Source organism: Corvus cornix, chromosome 6 (genome assembly GCF_000738735.6).
Source record: "Corvus cornix cornix isolate S_Up_H32 chromosome 6, ASM73873v5, whole genome shotgun sequence".
NCBI lineage: Eukaryota > Metazoa > Chordata > Aves > Passeriformes > Corvidae > Corvus > Corvus cornix.
This window is the reverse complement of record NC_046336.1, coordinates 5,271,245-5,289,228: the sequence shown is the minus strand read 5'-3', so window position 1 is coordinate 5,289,228 and position 17,984 is coordinate 5,271,245. Positions and strand designations below refer to the sequence as shown.

Here is a 17,984-nt window from a genome sequence, read left to right as displayed (position 1 = left end):
TGTCAAATTTTACTGCATTGTATATGTTGGGATTGGACAGATGACCTTTAAAGGTCCCTTTTAAACCAAAATATTCTGTGCTAAGTCTTCAAGACTTCATTTCAACACTGTTGTGTCTTAGCTAAAGTAAGTATTATATAGCTGGAAATCAGTGCAGTACCTCTCTGTAGATTTAATAAAATGTTTGCTAAATATGGCTTTGGAATAGTTTTTTAGATCAACTACTTTTTTTGGGTAGGAGGGATAAAAGCATCAGAATATTATTCCTACTTACTTGAGGTATCTAGGTAGTTGATACATTTACTAATTCCATTGTGTAATTCTTATAGTTTTTCTTCGATGCAATTATACATTAATTTTTCATTAAGAAAATGAAGTAATTTTTAAGTGCTGATCTGGCTAGTAGCTTTGCACAAATGACTGTTCTGGCAATTTCCTGAACATTTTTAGGCCAGCCAGGGATAAAATCGGATGGAATTTGATTAATGTGGTGAATCTTATACTCTCCATGTGACTTAAAATTTGATCGAGTGAGGATTCATGGTTCTGCTGCTGGAGTGAATTTCAGTGTCAGAGATTGTGCCACATTCCATGTCAGTCTAAGTAAGGCCCATGTCCTATTAAATGTTCTGTTTCCATGGTCAAGTGTTCTCACCATCTGTCCAGCCAGGTGTTGTTGGGATCTTGCTGAGTACAATAGGTTGTATTTGGAATCCTAGTATGAAACAGGAAAGAACAAGCTCTTGAGTTTGAATTTTAAATTGTGTAAAATGTAATAAGAAACAGTCCTGGGATTTGTCATCTGGCAGCCAACATTAGGGAGCTGTGTGCAGTCATTCATTTGTTTATCTGTCTCTAAGAGTAAGTATTTAGTGGTTTGAGCTCTGCAATTGGACAATAAGAGACATTCTCCGGCTCAGGTGTGGGTGCTGTAACTAATGTATTTACTGTAGGAAGGGAGGAGTGTTCCCAGTGAGGATGTGGACTGATGTCACTTGTGGTTGTCTGGTGACAATCTGTGAATGACAAGGTTCTGCCTTGTTTAGAGAGGGATGTCCAGGAGGTTGACACAGTCACAGTTGAAGAAAGACTGTTTTGTGCATGGGAAGAACACATGTCAAAGCTGTACACTCAATTTTGTACATTTGTATAACATTCTTGTCTTTCCAATATAGTTTTTTGCAAAATTAGAAAAAGGATAAAAAGATAAAAGATGCAAGATAAAAAGTAATGTTTTGTGTTGGAAAACTGGATGTGCTGGAAAAATGTGTATGTATAGTTTTGGGGTTTTTTGACAGAACTTTTGTCAAGCCTGTTTTTCAGGGAAAGCTGCACTTAGGCTAAATGTCCACAGCCTATTTGAAACTGGGGAAGAGCAGCTGTTTTGTGAACACTCATTAGCTAAAGGCCTTGGGAGCTCTTGAGCATATTGCTGCATGTTTATGGTGACCTGACACGGTGAGGTGAAGGGCCTGCTCTGCTGCCAATTGTTTGGGAAAGCTGAGAGTTGACTGTGGTTTGCAGTGTGCTTCTCTCTGTCCCACAGTGTTTGTGAAATATGAAAGGAAGGGGATTTTATTGTTTAGAAGTTGAGACCTTTTATTTAGTATAAACGGTTACTCTGCTTGCAGCTGGGAGATAATCCCCAGGCCTGACTCCAGAGTGGTTGTTGCTTCTAAGTGGTTTCAGCGTTCTCCACACAGTGGCTTGCACACACAGATTTTGGCTTTGTTCCTCAAAGGGGGATCAAGTACTGTAAATGAAAGTAAGAGGAATTGATAAATGCAGGTGATGCCTCAAATTGACGCTGTCTGCAAAGTCTAAATAAAATATGGTTAAAATAGTTCTTACTAATCTTGGCAGCTGAGTTTTTTATGATTAATTAATTAGAACAGCAGCTTCCTAGGGAGACTTCTCTGTGGATTCCCCTGTACTCCCTTGGTACTCCCTATTACAGTTGTGTTGGCTGTGGGTAAAGACATTTGTTGTTGGCTGCTTGTAGCTGCAGAGGCTTTTGGTCTCTCTCTGCCTGGGGACTGAGCAGCAGAGATACTCCGTGGTGTCTTCCCCACAGCCTGGGGTCATTTGATTGCCAGGCAGGTGAAACACTGCTGGTTTCTGCAGATGGCACTGACTCCTTGCAAGGTACTGTTCTCTCAGCAGGCAGGCAGTGCTGCTCAGGCCATCACAGCCTTAGGTGAGCTTACTGTGAGACCTATAATCATGACAAACCTCCTTTTTTCCCACTTGTTCCTAGATCACTGCAAAATAGAAAACTGTGATTGATCAGGACCTGTTTTATTTATTTTCTCAATGTGAAAGGGCGTTCATGGCCTTGCATCTTTAAAATCCTCTCCTGCAATTATGCAGAATGAGGACTGATTTTTTCTGCACCAGAGATGTGGCTTTTATGCAAGTCTAGAGTAGGATTTTTTAGAGAGAGCTGAACTAAGTCCTGCTCATTAAGTGGCTTGGGGTCATGAGTTATGGCCACCTTGCAAGTCAAATGAGAAACCTTTAGAGGGCTCTGCTGAAGGAACAGTAAAGAATGGATGGGTTACCCAGTAGGTTTGGCCTGTTTAGGAATGTTTTTAAGCTCTATCCTAAAAATTGGAGCATGAAGTCCTATGCTTAGTAGCTGTTTTCATGGTGAAAGGATATGAACCAAGGCTGTTCTTGCATTTGAGGGATAAGTGAAGTTGGGAGGGATTTTAGTGCCTGCCAAATTGCCCTGGGAAGGTCCTGAGTCCAGTTATATTATGGTTTCTTATTTAATATTTTTAATATTTGTTGCTTTTTCTGTGTACACTGGTGACTTTCACGGTCCATTTAAAATGTTCTTGAAGACTTGGTATCTTTTGTTTCATTTTATGACGTGCTGAATCAAGGATGTGTGAGCTTTGTAATCCTTTTGGCTTTCTGGGGGCCAGCAGTTTTGGCAATAGCTGATGATGTTATGGAACATTTTGACCCCATACAGTGGTTTGAAGCTCTCACAAGATCTCTGGCGATCCTTTTGTTTTTACAGATGATTCTGCAGATGCTGGGGAAGAGGACAGCTTCTTGGGTCAGACTTCTGCCAGCCCCAACCCGCCACAGACTTTCAGCTACTTCTCTCAAGTTCCCAGTAGCCGTGATCCCTTTGGAAGTATTGGGCAGCCACCCTTAACAACTGTTTCAACGCCTGTCGGAACACCAGCCTTCTCCAGACCTCCCACTTCACTTCCACTTGTGTCTGGGTCACAGGATGGGCAAAATGCCTTTTCACCACATATTCCCAAATCCCAGTCTTACAGTGCACCGCCCACTTCCCAGGTGGGAATGGCACCTTATCAGCCCCCTCAGCAGAGCTGTCCCCCGCCGGCCAGCACTGCCCTGCCCGCAGGGACCCCCCAGCAGGGCTATAACCCCTACAGGCACACCACCCTGAGCAGCAGGGCCAACCCCTACCTCACCCCGCCCCAGCTGCAGCAGAGCCACCCCCCTGCCACAGCTTCTCCTGTGCCACCTGTGCAGATGTACCAGACACCCCCGGGGCCACTGACCCAGGTATGTGACTCCTTCCAGCTACCACAGCAAAACAGTCACTTTCCTCTTTGAACTGTGTGTTTTATCTTCTGAAGATTTTTCTTCTCTGCAAAAAAAACCCAGAAAAAAATCTTGAACCATTTATAACAGCAAAGTCTTTTCACTAGAAATAGCTTGGAAATGTTGTTTCAGGAAAACTTCCTGATCTTTGAAGTGAGTGTACCCTGAGGCTGTGGGAGCCTCTGGGCATCAGAAACAAAGCCAGGTTGTGAAGTTCTTTTGCTCTTTTCTGTGGGTTTCTGAGTTTGCTGAGTTTCAGCCATGCTGCTGCATTTTTTGTGCCTCAGCTGTAAATCAGGTCATTCAGCTATTTGCAGGATATGGGCAAAAATGTTTTTTGAAGCTGGTTTTGTTGGTGAAGCCAGAACTTTTTGAAACTAATCACATAAAATTGTCAGCAAACTCTTTGAAACACATTGGTTGAGGATTTTGTGTGATATAAAGCATTAATCTCCATTCTTTTTTACCTGCACAAAATCATTATTAAAATAATGCTAACAGGTTAGTAAAACCTGGCACGTTTGCCTTGAAAACAGCAAAAATTGTTTTTATTTTTGCCTGAGCTACTGCTACATTTCTGTTATGAATAAAGAATGTAAAGATTATATAATGACAAACATAGCAAAGGCAGTAGAACCTAAACAGTCTGGAGTTTTAGATTATATAATTTCCAAATTTCTGTTTGTTGAATTTTACATGTTGTACAATATTTTTGTGCCTTTTTTTTTTTCTTTTAAATATATCATCAGCCAAGGCAGTTGCTACTGCTGACATCAATTGCTTTTAGTTGTACTGATTGGGATTTTTGTACAATTTGTATGAAATCAGCTTTATGTACACTGTAGACCCGTTCAAAATCAGTTACTTTTCTTCTCCCACTGATGCTACATTTCAGTTTGAAATCTGCCTGTTTTGATCACTTTGCAGGAAGAGAGCTACTTAAGTGGCCACTTGTTAAAACTGGGAGTCTTTATGCAAAAGCATAGTTATGTGTAAAAGAATAATGAGAAGAATGCATTTTTATTTCCATGTCAAATTTTGTGGCTGTAAGAAACAAGCTCAGCTCGAGTTTTGAAAATTTAAGAGAATTTGAAATCTCACTGATTTTAGGTGATCGTGAAGCTAAACCATGGCAGCTTTTAACATGTTTGTGGGAATGAAATTCACATTCTTTCTCAGTTTGAAAAGGTGTAAGTTTTCAAACACATGATAAGGTGGACAGTTTTTTTAAAATGGAAGGTAATGTTCTTGGGGAGGAAAAGATATTAGAACTAAAGGTTCAGAGTGTTCCCTGTAGCAAAGTATAGAAAAGTTCTGTAAAAACCATGTGAGATTGAGGTGCTGAGCCCATCTCTTCTCAGTTTCCACAGTCCCAGCCCCAGCTCCAGCCTGCCAGGCCTGCAGGGCCCCTGGTCCCAGCCCCTCCTGTGCTGCTGCAGAACCAATACGAGCCAGTTCAGCCGCACTGGTTCTACTGTAAGGAGGTGGAGGACAAGCAAATATGGATGCCATTCAGCATTCTGGATTCTGCAAAACTAGAGGAGGTCTATAATTCTGGTAAGCGAGCAGAAGGACTAAAGGAAAATACGGGGGTAATGCCACTTATGTGTACGGCAGTAATAAGTAAGGTTTTGAAGATGTATTTTGTGCCACTTAATTTGTTTCACTGACATCATCACTGCTTGATGCTGTCATTGTTGAGCTGAACCATCCCAAATTTTCATATAGAACTCCTAGTTATTTGTGTCTTGGGTTGCCTTTTTGTTAAACTGCCAGTTCTGGAATAAGTATTCATATTTGGGAGTTTTTCAAAGGTTTTTTGTTGTGTACAGAGCATATAGAAGCGTTTTAGAAGCATCACAATGTTACAAAGCTTCTCTGCCATTGTGTGGCTATCAGTCCTAATGGCCTAATATTGATCCCAGGAGTGGCCGGGGCTGGGCTGAGATAGGAGGGATGTGTGTTAGTGTGGTAACCACGTGTGGCTGTGTGTCCCAGTCCAGCCTGACCCTGAGAGCGTGGTGCTGTGCACGGACGGGGGCCGCTACGACGTCTTCCTGTACGAGCGCGTGAGGAAAGCCGTGTACTGGGACGAGGAGCCCTCGGAAGTGAGGCGCTGCCTGTGGTTCTACAAGGGAGACAAGGACAGCCGCTTCATCCCTTACACTGAGGATTTTAGTGACAAATTGGAGGTTAGTAAGTCACAAAGTGTTAGATCAGTGTATTACTCATCTTAGAAACAGTTCTTTCTGTTTCATTAAGATGATTTCCAGAATGAACTTTCTGGCACATAAGCAAATCCTGGAAGGAGGAGTGTCTAGAAGGCTACATTGCTCCTGCATGTCCTGCACTGCTGTGACCTAAAATCTACTTGTGTAACTCTACATGTGACATTTTTATATGAACAAAGTTATGTACATTTTAACTGTAGCATTACAGATGATGCATGAGGCCACAAAATACTGAGAAGGTTGCCATGCTGATTTTGTGTAACTTGTTTACTGTTTCAGGCAGAATATAAAAGGGCAGTAACTACAAATCAATGGCATCGGCGACTTGAATTTCCAAATGGGGAGACAATTGTTATGCATAATCCCAAGGTAATGATTTTGGCAATTGTGTCTCGCAGGATTCATTAGGGGTGAACGAGCAAATGGATGGAAGCAAAAATTGAATGCAGTCTTAACCTTGTATGAAACAGTACCAGTTGGTTGTTCTGAGTGTGTGTGCATTAAAGATGATCAAGTTTACAGAACACTGAACTTCAGTGTGCTGTCATGTGGTTCAAAGACAATGCTTTCTGAAACCTAAAGAGAGTAAGGGTTTGCATAGTAAATATTTTGGCTAAGCGTAACTGGCAGCAAATGGTAAGCAATTTGAATTAATTTAACCTCAGTCTGTACCAGAAGAAAGAGAATTAAAAGTAAGAGCTTTCATGTGGAGAAGAGCATTAATCTAGCTAGAAGGTAAGTAGTCAGTTTATTTAAGCCCTGAGAAGGTTTCTGCTGTGACTTTTTAGGCCATGAGAAAGCATAGCAAGACAAGCTGTAGAAGTTATTCTAAATACTCTGTGAACAGTCTCATGTGATTAAAACATGGACTTCAGCCTTATTGACCAATGCTGTTAACTGTTCCCTTATCACATGTGCAGTAATTAATACATAGAACTATTCAAGGGCCAGAAAGGATCATGGTTGTTATGCCATGGTGATTTTTTGCCTTTTCTTTTTGCCTGTTATACCTTTTTATAACTTCTGTATTCTTAGTGCTTTTTTGCCTGCATTCTTGGACTTGTTAAGCTAGGAGACTAAACATCTTAGAAGCTTTGTAGTTAGGGATCAGTGTGCCCCAGACCCCATTCTGTAAACTAAGATAGAACCATCCAGGGGAAGGTTCCTTGGGGAGGGGGGCTCACTCGAGCCTCTCATTGGGGAATTTTTGATAGATATGCTAATTAGTAAGACCTCTAATGTTATACCAGATCTTTTGGGGAGGGATTGTGGTGTGCATGGAGGTGCGTTCAACCTGGACATGTGCACCTAAGGATCCTTAAAATAAATACCAAGGTAAAATCCCTTTCCCCTTCTAACCGTGTTTGATTCTTGATTTTAAGACCAGGAAAAGGCATCAGTTGCTCCTACTTTAAGTGTTTAATAATGCTGGTTGGGGAATTCTGTCCAGTAAAAACCTAGAGAAGGAGCATTTAAACCACTTGGTGTCATAGATATGAATTCAGACTGTAATTCCTATAAACAACTGTACTACTGAATTCCTCACTTTCTAGTGTTTTCAGACTGCTTCAAATACTGTTGTCTTTCCCTGAAAGATACTGCACATTTTTTTTTTCCAGTTTCTCCTTGTGATAGAGTTATTGTAAATAAGGTAGTATTCAATTTCCTTACATAAGCAGCAATCTGCTAAGGAAGAGTGGATACTGGAGAGTGGGAAAGAGGAGCTTGAATAATGCTTGGCTGAGTTAAAATGGTTCAGAATTACTGAGCAGGCCCAGCTTCTTCACCTAGTGGTTAGAGTCACCTGTTTGCTTTTCACACTAATGAGGATTTTGTGGAAGAAAACATTTGAGTTTCAGATGCAAGGTAAAGCAATCAAAAAATGCATTAAACCATGCAGTGCTTTCAGACTAACATGAGTCTTGAGGGCTTACTGTGGTTAGAATTGGACACTATTTGTTGCAGGTCATAGTTCAGTTCCAGCCTTCTGCCACACCAGATGAATGGGGCACCACTCAGGATGGCCAGGCAAGGCCAAGGGTAGTGAAACGTGGAATTGATGATGACCATGATGAGATTCCTGATGGTAGGTGATGAGATTCCTGGTGTACTTGGGTCTGCACTGGGGGCAGTCATTTTGGATCTGTGCAAAAGCTGGCCAATACTGGGTGGAGTGGCTGTGTGCTCTTTGTGCCTGGAGTCTAAAGATTAAAGTTATTCCTTCATCTAAACTGCTTGAAAGAGGTTATCTGGTTTTAATCAAGGGAGTCTTGTGGGCTCTGTTGTATCCTGAACCATGTTGTGTAATAGGCTTTATAAAACAAGCATGTATTACACTTGCTTGACTCTGAACTTCACTCCTGCAGTACATATTGGTACTCTGAATGTTTTTTTTTTTCTTTTTCCTTTTTTTCTACAGGAGAAATGTCCCAAATTGACCATCTGGTATTTATGGTTCATGGCATAGGTCCTGTATGTGACTTGAGGTTTAGAAGCATTGTTGAATGTGGTAAGTTTGGGCTCGTATAATGAGCATTTATATTCTTAACTGTTTAAATGTGATTCTCTCTAGCTTATATTCAGATAAGCACATCTTAATAACTTTTTTTTTAAAGAAAAATCTCTGATATTAAGAAGTTCAGTTTTTTCATGGTTGTTTTCCAAAGGCCGAATCTGTGTTCTGTCAGACTTGAAGCTTTAGCTCAAGTAGTACTCAATACCAGACTTGCAGGGTGATTTGGGTTTTGGGATGTGTGGTGAGGGGTTTTTTTGGTTGGTTGGTTTTTTGCTTTTTCTTTTTGTTGTGTGAGTGGATGTGTTTGCTTTGTGTGGTTTGTGTGTATGGTGTGGTTTTTTATTTGCCTTTTTTTTTTAAAATACATTCCAGCACGATTGAATAAATTAAAAAAGCCCTGTCTGGTTACGGAGTGAACAGGCAGTCATTGTGAGATAAATAGAAGCTTGCTAAAAAAATCCACTCTAACAGAAATGTGCACTTTCTTATTGTTAGAATAGTAATACTTGAAAAGATTTTACCAGTTTTCAGTTTCCATCATTTGTATTCTGATTATGTGTGAAATTATGGGGCAGGAGGGACTATTCACGTGTTACTTGAGTACTGCAGCTCTCAGTTTTTCATTATTCTTTTTCTTTACAGTTGATGATTTCAGGACTGTTTCTCTGAAGTTGTTGCAGACTCACTTTAAGAAATGTTTGGAGGAACGCAAAGTGAGCAGGGTGGAATTCCTTCCAGTTCACTGGCACAGTTCTCTGCATGGAGATGCAACAGGTGTAGACAGGTGAGGGTGTTGTTTAATGTTGAAAACCTCTTAAAAGCTGCATTTTAAGGGGTTCTGGAAAGTGGAGAAAAAGCAGTTCATATGCTCTGCAGGCTAGATGAGTAAATGTATGACTGAGTTTCAAAAGAGAATTGCTAATTTTTAAAAATTAGTATTTTGATGAGTAAAGCTGGAAAGACATGAGGAATATTTTCTCTTGTTTATTTTCATGCACACACCTGTTCAGTACTGCATTTGCATGAGAGCGGCCAGTGCATGATACCTGATGATGAGTGAGTGCGTAGAGATTGTGATCACAAGTATGAAATAGTGAGCATGGAGATGTTTTGTCCAGTACCATGTGTGGACAATTCAGAGTGCAGAGTTTTCTATTCGTTACCTTCCTGCAGTCTGATTGAGTTTGACCCTAGGAGTTACTTCTGAGGAAGACATGGAGCCCTCTGTCCGGTCCTAGAGGGGTACCCGAATTATGATTGGGCACTTGAGCTAAGGGGTTCTTTTTTGAATCAAAGTATCTATATTTGGGTAGGAGTGTTACAGCATTTAAAATTCTGTTTTAAAATCCCTTCTCTGTGCCTACCTTGCTGTGACTTCACATTTCAAGCTGTTTTCCCTTGCTCAAAGTTGGGGAAGTAGAAATTGTGAGGGTGGAAACCTGTGCCACTTAAAGTGATGCTGATGCTCTCCAGACTGTTCGAGCTCAGTCGAATCTCACTGCTTTCCTCCAGTCTTGGTGTTTTATTTGCATTTGAGCACTGCATGAGGAGGGATCCTTATTCTGTTAATCAAACCAGGCAGTCTCAAGCCTATAGCCATTCCACTGCAGCTGTCTTGACTCCAGGCAGGCAGATGGTGATGCCAAGCTTTTTCTTCAAAAAGAGAGTATTACAATTCTATGATTCTAATTTTATATGTGAGTTCCTTTTTCTCTTCCACTTCAATCTGCTTACCAGACTTCTCTGGTACTTTCTGAGAGCAGTGTTGGAATAGCGAAGAGGTTATTTCAGGCATCCCTTCAGCCTGGAGAGTAAAAAAGGGAGCTGTATCTTTCTCAAATATTACAATCAGCAGGTAGCATTAATGTATGAATATGCAACAAGGCCAGAAGGCTGTATGGTTTTTTAAAATCTCTTTAGAGACCTTTTCTGTAGAATTTACATGGCATTAATTTCAAAAGCTAACAAAGTCCTCACGAGTGTTTCTTTAAAGCCTTTCCTGCTTCTAACGATTCTGTGTTACCAGGAACATAAAGAAAATCACTTTGCAGAGTATTGGTCGCCTGAGGCACTTCACCAACGAGACGCTGCTCGACATCCTGTTCTACAACAGCCCCACCTACTGCCAGACCATCGTGGATAAAGTGGGCATGGAAATGAACCGCCTGTATGCGCTTTTCATGAGCCGCAACCCCGACTTCAAAGGGGGAGTCTCCGTGGCTGGGCACAGCTTAGGTGATTGTCTGAGGAATGCTGCTTTTATCCCAAATCAGTTCCTTCTTGAGGGAATTGGAGCCTTCATTAAGCATAAGGCTCAAATTAGCTGTTAGGGCTTGGCTGTCTTTCAGAAAACAGCTGACTGAAAGACAAACACCTCTCAACAGCTGAGTTTCTCGGCTTTGAGAGAAAGTCAGTACTTCTCTTCATGAAAGCTTAGTATCTAATCTGCATTTAAAGTCAACAGGTTATCTGGTGTCTTGTTAGGTGGGTGATTTCTGTGTCTCAGAACCCCACTTAGTAAGACCACAATCATTTTTTGGAAGATAGAATAAGTGTTAGAGCAGCATATTGACATATTGGTTTGGAATGGAACTTTTCCTTCAGTACATCAAGCAGTCTCAGGTATTGAAGGAAAAATAATTTAGTCATGGCATCTACATAAAGCATGAACAGAGAAAAAAAAGGGTTGCTTTTAGTTGAGAGTGATTATGTTCAAGTTAATATATGGGTATTTTAATTCAGCCATCTCTTTTGATCAATCTGTACTGTGACATTACTATTGCATATAAATCTTGCTCAAGATTTAGGGACAGGAAAACCTGATATTTTTCCCAAGTCAACTCTAATTCCTGTTTGCAGGTTCCTTAATTCTATTTGACATATTGTCTAACCAGAAGGACTTGGCTTCATCAGTAAATTCTGGACCATTCTCTGGTGTTAATGGGAGTGTGAAGGATGTGGCTGTTCATGATAAACAGGTAATTTGCATGCTGGTCTTTCCAAGCCAATAGATCTGATATTTTCAGTCATTCCTTTGTTAACTTTTCAGAATTTATTAGCTGAAACATGTTTGTGGGTTTTGATAGTACATTTAAACATGTTAATGGAAAGATGCAGTTTTGTAAATATTGTCAGTTCCCAGGGCAAATTAATTAGATCTCATGTTAAGTTCCAAGTAGGTCAGTAATGAGATTTGATGGTGAACATCAGCTTTGACCCTTGTGAGCATGTAACTTCGTCTAACACTATCTAAATTGTGTGAGAGATGTATAAGAGGGAAAGAATATATGTGTGTTTAGTCTGAATATGGTGACCAATTGTTTGATGAATAAAAGGAAGCTTTTCGGAGAGCATTTTGTCCCTCATAGTAATTTTTAAATATTTATTTTGCAGGTCTATTTTAGTGGAAAATCTGTGTCCTGCTTCCCTAAAAGTGGATGTATGTTTACAGAGCTTGCATTCTAATGTTTTTAAGAGAAAGTAGTCCAGCTTGGTTTTGTTTGCTGCATATTGGCTTTCACTGTCAGAGGATGTGATTCTGTTTCTGTGCTGTTTTGTTAAGATGACTGAAGATACCAGTTCCTTGGGCTCCTCCATTGCTACTTCTGGTGATGATCTTTGTGAGCCTGAAGCGGATGAAGATGTTCCTACTTTGCAGAAGACTCTGGAAATGCTCAGTCTGTCAGAGTACGCAAGCACCTTTGAAAAGGAGCGAATCGACATGGAGTCTTTGGTACAAAAATGTTCACTTGACTTGTAGGGATTGCCCAGGGTATGGAGGTTTATGTTTGGGTTTTCTTGTTGTTTTGTTTTTCCTTTGAGTTCTGTGGCCATGAGAGCAGTTGCAAAGATAAGATAATCAATGCATGACTTGAAGACTAAATGTTCTGTGGCTCTTGTCGTTTTTTTCTTGGTGTGGTGCATTCCCCCCAGTTATGTTAAGGCACTTTGTGTCACATCTTTTTAATTTTTTGCATTTTCTATAGCTTTACAAATTGACTTAACAAATTCAGAAGTCATTGCCAGTAAGAAATGATACATTTTACTAGAAAGGTTATAAGTACTTTTTCTACTAGAAAAATATGTTCTGATATGTGTGTTTGGATTTTTTTTTTTAGCTCATGTGTACAGTTGATGACCTGAAGGAGATGGGGATACCTCTTGGACCAAGAAAGAAAATAGCTAATTTTGTAAAAGACAGAGCAGCCAAGCAGGTAAATACATATTTCAGGATTGAAATAAAAAGTTGTTAGGCAAATGTAACTGACTTCCTTGCTGTGGAGTAGCTTCTATTCTTGAACACTCTTGTTAACATCCTGAATATATTAAAGGAATTTTGACAACTGTGAAATTAACTTTTTTTTTCTCCCTAACTTTAAAACTTTTCTCAAAAGGAACAGAAGAAAGCAGTGGCAGAAAAGAAAGCAGTGCTGGCTGCCACACTCCAGACTCAGGAAGACACCCAGAAACCAAAAGAAGCAGTTTCTTCTGTCTCCCCTTCAGAGTCTGGTCAGATGCACTCAAAGAGGAGGCTCCCAGTTGGTGCATCTGTGTCTTCTGTGAACATTGACTATGAGTATTTTGAAGTTGGAACTGGCCAGGTGAGTCTACATAGATTTAAATGATTTCAACAATTTAAAGGATTTGAATAATCCTGTCTTTTCATTAAATTTTTCTTTAACGTTGATGACCTTTTGCTACTTTCTTTGAAGTTTTGAAGCTGACAGTTCTGAGAGATGATGTCTGATTTCTGTCTGGTAGGTTTCTGTGGTTTACAATGCACTGGACTTTGAACCAGATATTTTCTTTGCTCTTGGTTCCCCCATTGGTGTGTTCCTTACTGTGAGGGGTGTGGAGAAGATTGATGAAAACTACAGGCTCCCTACCTGCAAGGGGTTCTTCAATATCTATCACCCAGTGAGTAGCAGTGTGTTTGAAATTTGATTTTAGTTGATGTAGATGATAAAAAAGGCAGAATACTAAGTTTTGGCTTCTGAGCATTACACCTCTTGTTCCCCTGTGTACATTTCACAAAACGCTTTCAGGCATGGGTTGGTTTGGTAATATGTGCCTTGTTCCTTTTCAGAACTAAGGAAGTTTTTTTGGGGGGAGTTGGTTTGGGTTTTTTTCATTAGTTTGAGGCCACTTTTGTAGATTTTTATGGAATGTTTGTATTTTTACATGTAGTGTTTGTCCTTTTCTGTCTCATTTTGTTTGACAATTCCACAGTGACATGTTGATAGAGATTGAGTGCAAGGAAATCTTGCTGTTGTGTTTCCTCATTAGAATCTCCTTCTGTAGGAGAACAAGACCAAAGTAGTTCATGAACCTGCCTAATGTGTCATGAACTGAATTCTTGTAAATTCATAGTACAGAATTCAAAAATGGTTGTCTATAAACCATAAATAGGGATTTTTTTCACTGAAATGTAATAATTAAAATAATTTTAAAGATAACAAAATGTCAATATGTTGTTTCTTAACAGCTTGATCCCGTAGCTTACAGGTTAGAACCAATGATCATTGAAGACCTGGATTTAAAACCAGTTCTCATTCCACATCATAAAGGCAGAAAAAGACTTCATCTGGGTAAAAAGAAAACTTATTTCATATGGATTCTATTCATTATTTACTCATTTGATGCCTTAGAATATTGTAAGATTTTAAGAGACTGATGAATGTTCCTGGGTATCTGACTCCATGTTGTTCCTAAACATCAGAGGTGATTCCACCCAGCCCCGTAAGTTGGGCATTCACAATTTCATTCAAAATTAATAATCATATTTCCTCCAGATTTAACCTTCTCATTACCTAAGTTCCATTAAAAAAATGCTGTACATTGCTTGTTCATTTCTAAGATCTGAAACAGAGACTAAATTTATTGGTTTTTTTAATCTTGACCCTAATGACCACCATGATGTGTTTAACCAGAGTCTCTTCAGTGTTGGAAACCCTGAGGGAGAAGGAGGTTCTGTAGCCATTGGGACTGATTTTGTTGCTCCTGGGTGCACATCAGACCAAGGTGGTCTACTTAAATTTTCCACATCTAATAAGGAAAGTCAGTTTTGCTGTTGTGCAAGTTCACAGAGCCCTCCTGAAAGCCTCTCTTCAGGCGCTTGGAGAGATTCTGTAGCATCTGTCCTTTAGAATTGTACATTAGGGTGAGTTTTCTTTGCTAGACTAGACAAGGTACTTGTTTTAGGTTACAACTCTCCAAAGGTGTGTATAGTAAAGGAGAAAAATACGGTCTGTTGCTCTTTACTTTGATGTAGGTGGCTTCATTGACCTACTCAGTAGGAAGTCGATTGTGTATTAATTGCATTTCACCTAATCTTGAATAGAGAAGCAAGAAAGACACATTTATGACATAGCAGGCCTGTTTCTCCTGGTAACTGGGGTGTTTATTGAACAGAGCTTCATCATTCTGATTTTAGTTTGTAATTTTAAATCCTTCTGTAGTAAATTTTTTGGTTTTTTTTCTTTCTCAGAGCTGAAGGACTCTCTCTCTCGTATGGGATCTGATCTGAAGCAGGGCTTTATTAGCTCTTTGAAGAGTGCATGGCAGACCCTTAACGAATTTGCACGTGCTCATACATCTTCAACCCAGCTGCAAGCAGAACTGGAGAAAGTGGCTAACCAAATTAAAGAGGAGGAAGAAAAGCAGGTGGTGGAAGGTATGTGGTCACATCACTGGTTTTCCTGTAACTTACTTATCTCAAATAAGTTGACACTTGGATATCCCAGTGACTCTTGTTAAGGAGGCCTCTGCTAAAAGCTAAAAGCTCTGTCATTCTCCTCTTCAGCTGGGTGGGGGAGAGAAAATACAACAAAAGGTTTGTGGGTTGAGGTGAACTCAGGGAGAGATCAATCAACAGTTGCTTCTTAAGAAAACTGTTTAAACAGTTAGGAAAGAAACAAACCAATAGTTCAGTAGCCTTTCTGAACCATGCTGGACAGTTCAGGTTGTTATTATTGTCTTACCACAAACACTTGGAAATTACAGTAGGAAAAATGGTAATATTTCTTAATTATAGTCAAGCAGGCTGTGCTTGAACATAATTTAAATCTGAAACTCTTTAATTTTAGCTGAGAAGATCACTGAAAGCCCAGACCCTCCAAAAGATGAAGATGTTTCAGTGAAGGTTGGAATGCTAAATGGAGGGCGTCGCATTGATTATGTTCTACAAGAGAAACCAATAGAAAGCTTCAATGAGTACCTGTTTGCTTTGCAGAGTCATCTGTGCTACTGGTAAGGGGAAATATCTGTGATTCTAGAAATACTGATTAAGATACATAGTATGTATGATTGTCCAGGGGCTCAGGGTGTTGTGCTTGAATGTCACTATTGGATAATCCTATTTCAAAATAAAATTCTGTGTTAGCACACAGTAAACAAATGTGTTTGCGATAAAGACACTGCACACTGTTCTCTTGACCTTTGACACTCCAAACACACAGTTTTAGCTACTGTCATTTTCAGAACAAGGAGAGCTCTGAAAGCATTTTCACAGCTGTAGATTTTCAAATAAAACTGTTCAGGAAGGAATTTTACTAGATTACAATAAGTGGTAAAACTTTATTGCTTCCTCTGGCAGAGCAAAGGATGTGTGAACTATATTTAACAACCCACCTCTGTATGTAGTAGTCAACGTTGGGTGTGAGCTGTGCAAAGTGGTGTTGAAGGAGGAGGAGTGACTGGTCTCTCATTTTGAGTTCAGCAGGTGCTGGACAAAGGGCGCTCTAAATTCTTTTTGCAGGTTTTGATTTTCAGTAGGTAATTTTAGCAGCAGGCATTTTTCCCAGAGGTTAAAATACAGCACTGAAAGCGTTACCTGAAGGTAACGCCATCATCAGTTCCCCTGTGAAAGCTCAGCACCTGCCAGGGGAGGGGTTAGCGAGTCTTGCTGTGAGCACTCTGTCGGGGTGACCCGGTGGTGGCAGCGCCGTTCCACAGGCGGGGCTGAAGGGATGGGAATTCTTTCCACAAGGTGGCAGCCGATCACTGCCAGGGTTTCGAAAACGGTACCCGTTGCTGGTTTTGTCATTTGAGTAAGGAAGATGAGCACGGTGATTAATGACCCAAATAGGAGAGCATTTTTTCGTAAGGAATGGTGGGAAAAGCTTTGAATTAAGTGCTCTGAGTGTTAGAGAGATTGGAGCTTGTGTTGAACCCTCTGCTTGCTTGTTTGCTGCTCATTTAATGCAGAGACCATCAAGAAATGTCTGTGCTTAATTGTGGAAAATACATGTAGTCCCTTAGCTTGCATGTTTAATTCTGTACTGGTGTTCTGCAAATTGTGCTCCTCATATTTGGTGGGTCACAGTTCTGGCCATCTAAATCTCTTTTACTGGCTCTCTGTGTCACTATTTTAAAAATCCCAGGAAGCTGCCCTCATCTAACAACACCTGCAGCTCTGGAACTTTGTTAAAATTTGCCTGTTTAACGTTTGTTATTTTTTATGTCGGTATTGTTTATGTGTATTTAAATAGCATTGTATAGATGAATTAGAAAATTAAGTCTGTTCATGTTAACTTTAAATTCAGATAGCCTGAAGCTTTGATTTTTGAAAAGAGGAGGGAAAACGGCCACTTGGAAACATGGCACTTGAATTATGTTAATCTTTGTTATTTGAGAGCTATCTTACATTTTAGTGGTAAGGAAGAGAGGAAGACTACGGGTATTTAACACAGTCTGTTTACAATTAAGGGCCTGGCAGCTAGAGAAGAATGAGAATATTGCTGCTAGAACTGGCAAGGCTGAGTTTTGACACTGGGCTAATTAATGGAGTGGGACAAGATGAATAGAATGAAGTGTGGAATCTGTTCAGGACCTCAGTGCAGACAAAAAGTGATGCATTATTTGAGGAGATTAAGACAAGGAAGTAACATCAAAGAGGTGGATAGAGGAGGGGATTTAGAGTTGCAGCGTAGGAAGTTAGGGAGGACAGAGGAGGAGGAGGTGCAATAGAAAAAAGGTAAATGCATGGGCTAGGGCTGATAGCAGAACTAGTTCTAAGCTGGTGTAGAATTGTAGCTTGAAGGAAGTTGGTAGAGGTAAGGCCATGTTCATGAAAAATAAACACTAGGCCAATAAGTTGTGCAAACTTTAGAGAGCTGAAATAGGATGAAATCTGACTTAGGAGAATTAGAACATGGACCATAGTGAACTAACTTATTCCTTTTTGGTTTTTTTCTTTTTTCCTTTTGTTTTATTTATTTCATTCTTCATAGGGGATCTGAAGACACTGCCTTGCTGTTTCTCAAAGAGATATACAGGACTATGAATATCAATCCTGAGCAGCCACAGCATTGATGTATGAGCACATGAATTTGTAAGTTTGCTCTAATGTAACTTCTGTGCTTATGTCAAATTCAGCTGAAGCTTAGATGTCTTTACTTTCCCTTTCTCCTGTGAAGTTTCTATTACAAAGCAGACAGCCATAAAATGTCATTTTGATTGCAAAAACAATTTCTAAACTTGAATGCAGAGGAAGCCTTTGAGTTCTTCCTTTAATTCCCAAAAGATGTCTGATGTTAGTGGTTTTGGTACTGGATAATAATTGCCAGTACAAATACAACCAAAGTATGATCTCTTTATCGTGCTTCTCTCTGTTTGGTTGTTCAGTGAATGTTCAAGAACAGGAAAATTTG

At 40.0% G+C, this 17,984-nt stretch overlaps 1 protein-coding gene across 1 annotated transcript in view; it reads left to right on the top strand.

Annotated features, from left to right (window-relative positions):
* The window catches only part of LOC104694769 (SEC23 interacting protein), a 34,786-nt gene that overhangs the window by 864 nt on the left and 15,938 nt on the right, over window positions 1-17,984 (top strand). The window contains exons 2-18 of the mRNA XM_010408219.4: window positions 3,029-3,549; window positions 4,950-5,145; window positions 5,587-5,780; window positions 6,099-6,188; window positions 7,785-7,905; window positions 8,239-8,328; window positions 8,977-9,118; window positions 10,361-10,569; window positions 11,194-11,312; window positions 11,897-12,067; window positions 12,453-12,548; window positions 12,729-12,935; window positions 13,096-13,251; window positions 13,820-13,922; window positions 14,822-15,007; window positions 15,420-15,582; window positions 17,565-17,665. Coding sequence (XP_010406521.3) covers window positions 3,029-3,549; window positions 4,950-5,145; window positions 5,587-5,780; window positions 6,099-6,188; window positions 7,785-7,905; window positions 8,239-8,328; window positions 8,977-9,118; window positions 10,361-10,569; window positions 11,194-11,312; window positions 11,897-12,067; window positions 12,453-12,548; window positions 12,729-12,935; window positions 13,096-13,251; window positions 13,820-13,922; window positions 14,822-15,007; window positions 15,420-15,582; window positions 17,565-17,646 — 2,846 coding nt within the window. The 3' untranslated portion in view covers window positions 17,647-17,665. The remainder of the gene's footprint in view (window positions 1-3,028; window positions 3,550-4,949; window positions 5,146-5,586; window positions 5,781-6,098; window positions 6,189-7,784; window positions 7,906-8,238; window positions 8,329-8,976; window positions 9,119-10,360; window positions 10,570-11,193; window positions 11,313-11,896; window positions 12,068-12,452; window positions 12,549-12,728; window positions 12,936-13,095; window positions 13,252-13,819; window positions 13,923-14,821; window positions 15,008-15,419; window positions 15,583-17,564; window positions 17,666-17,984) is intronic.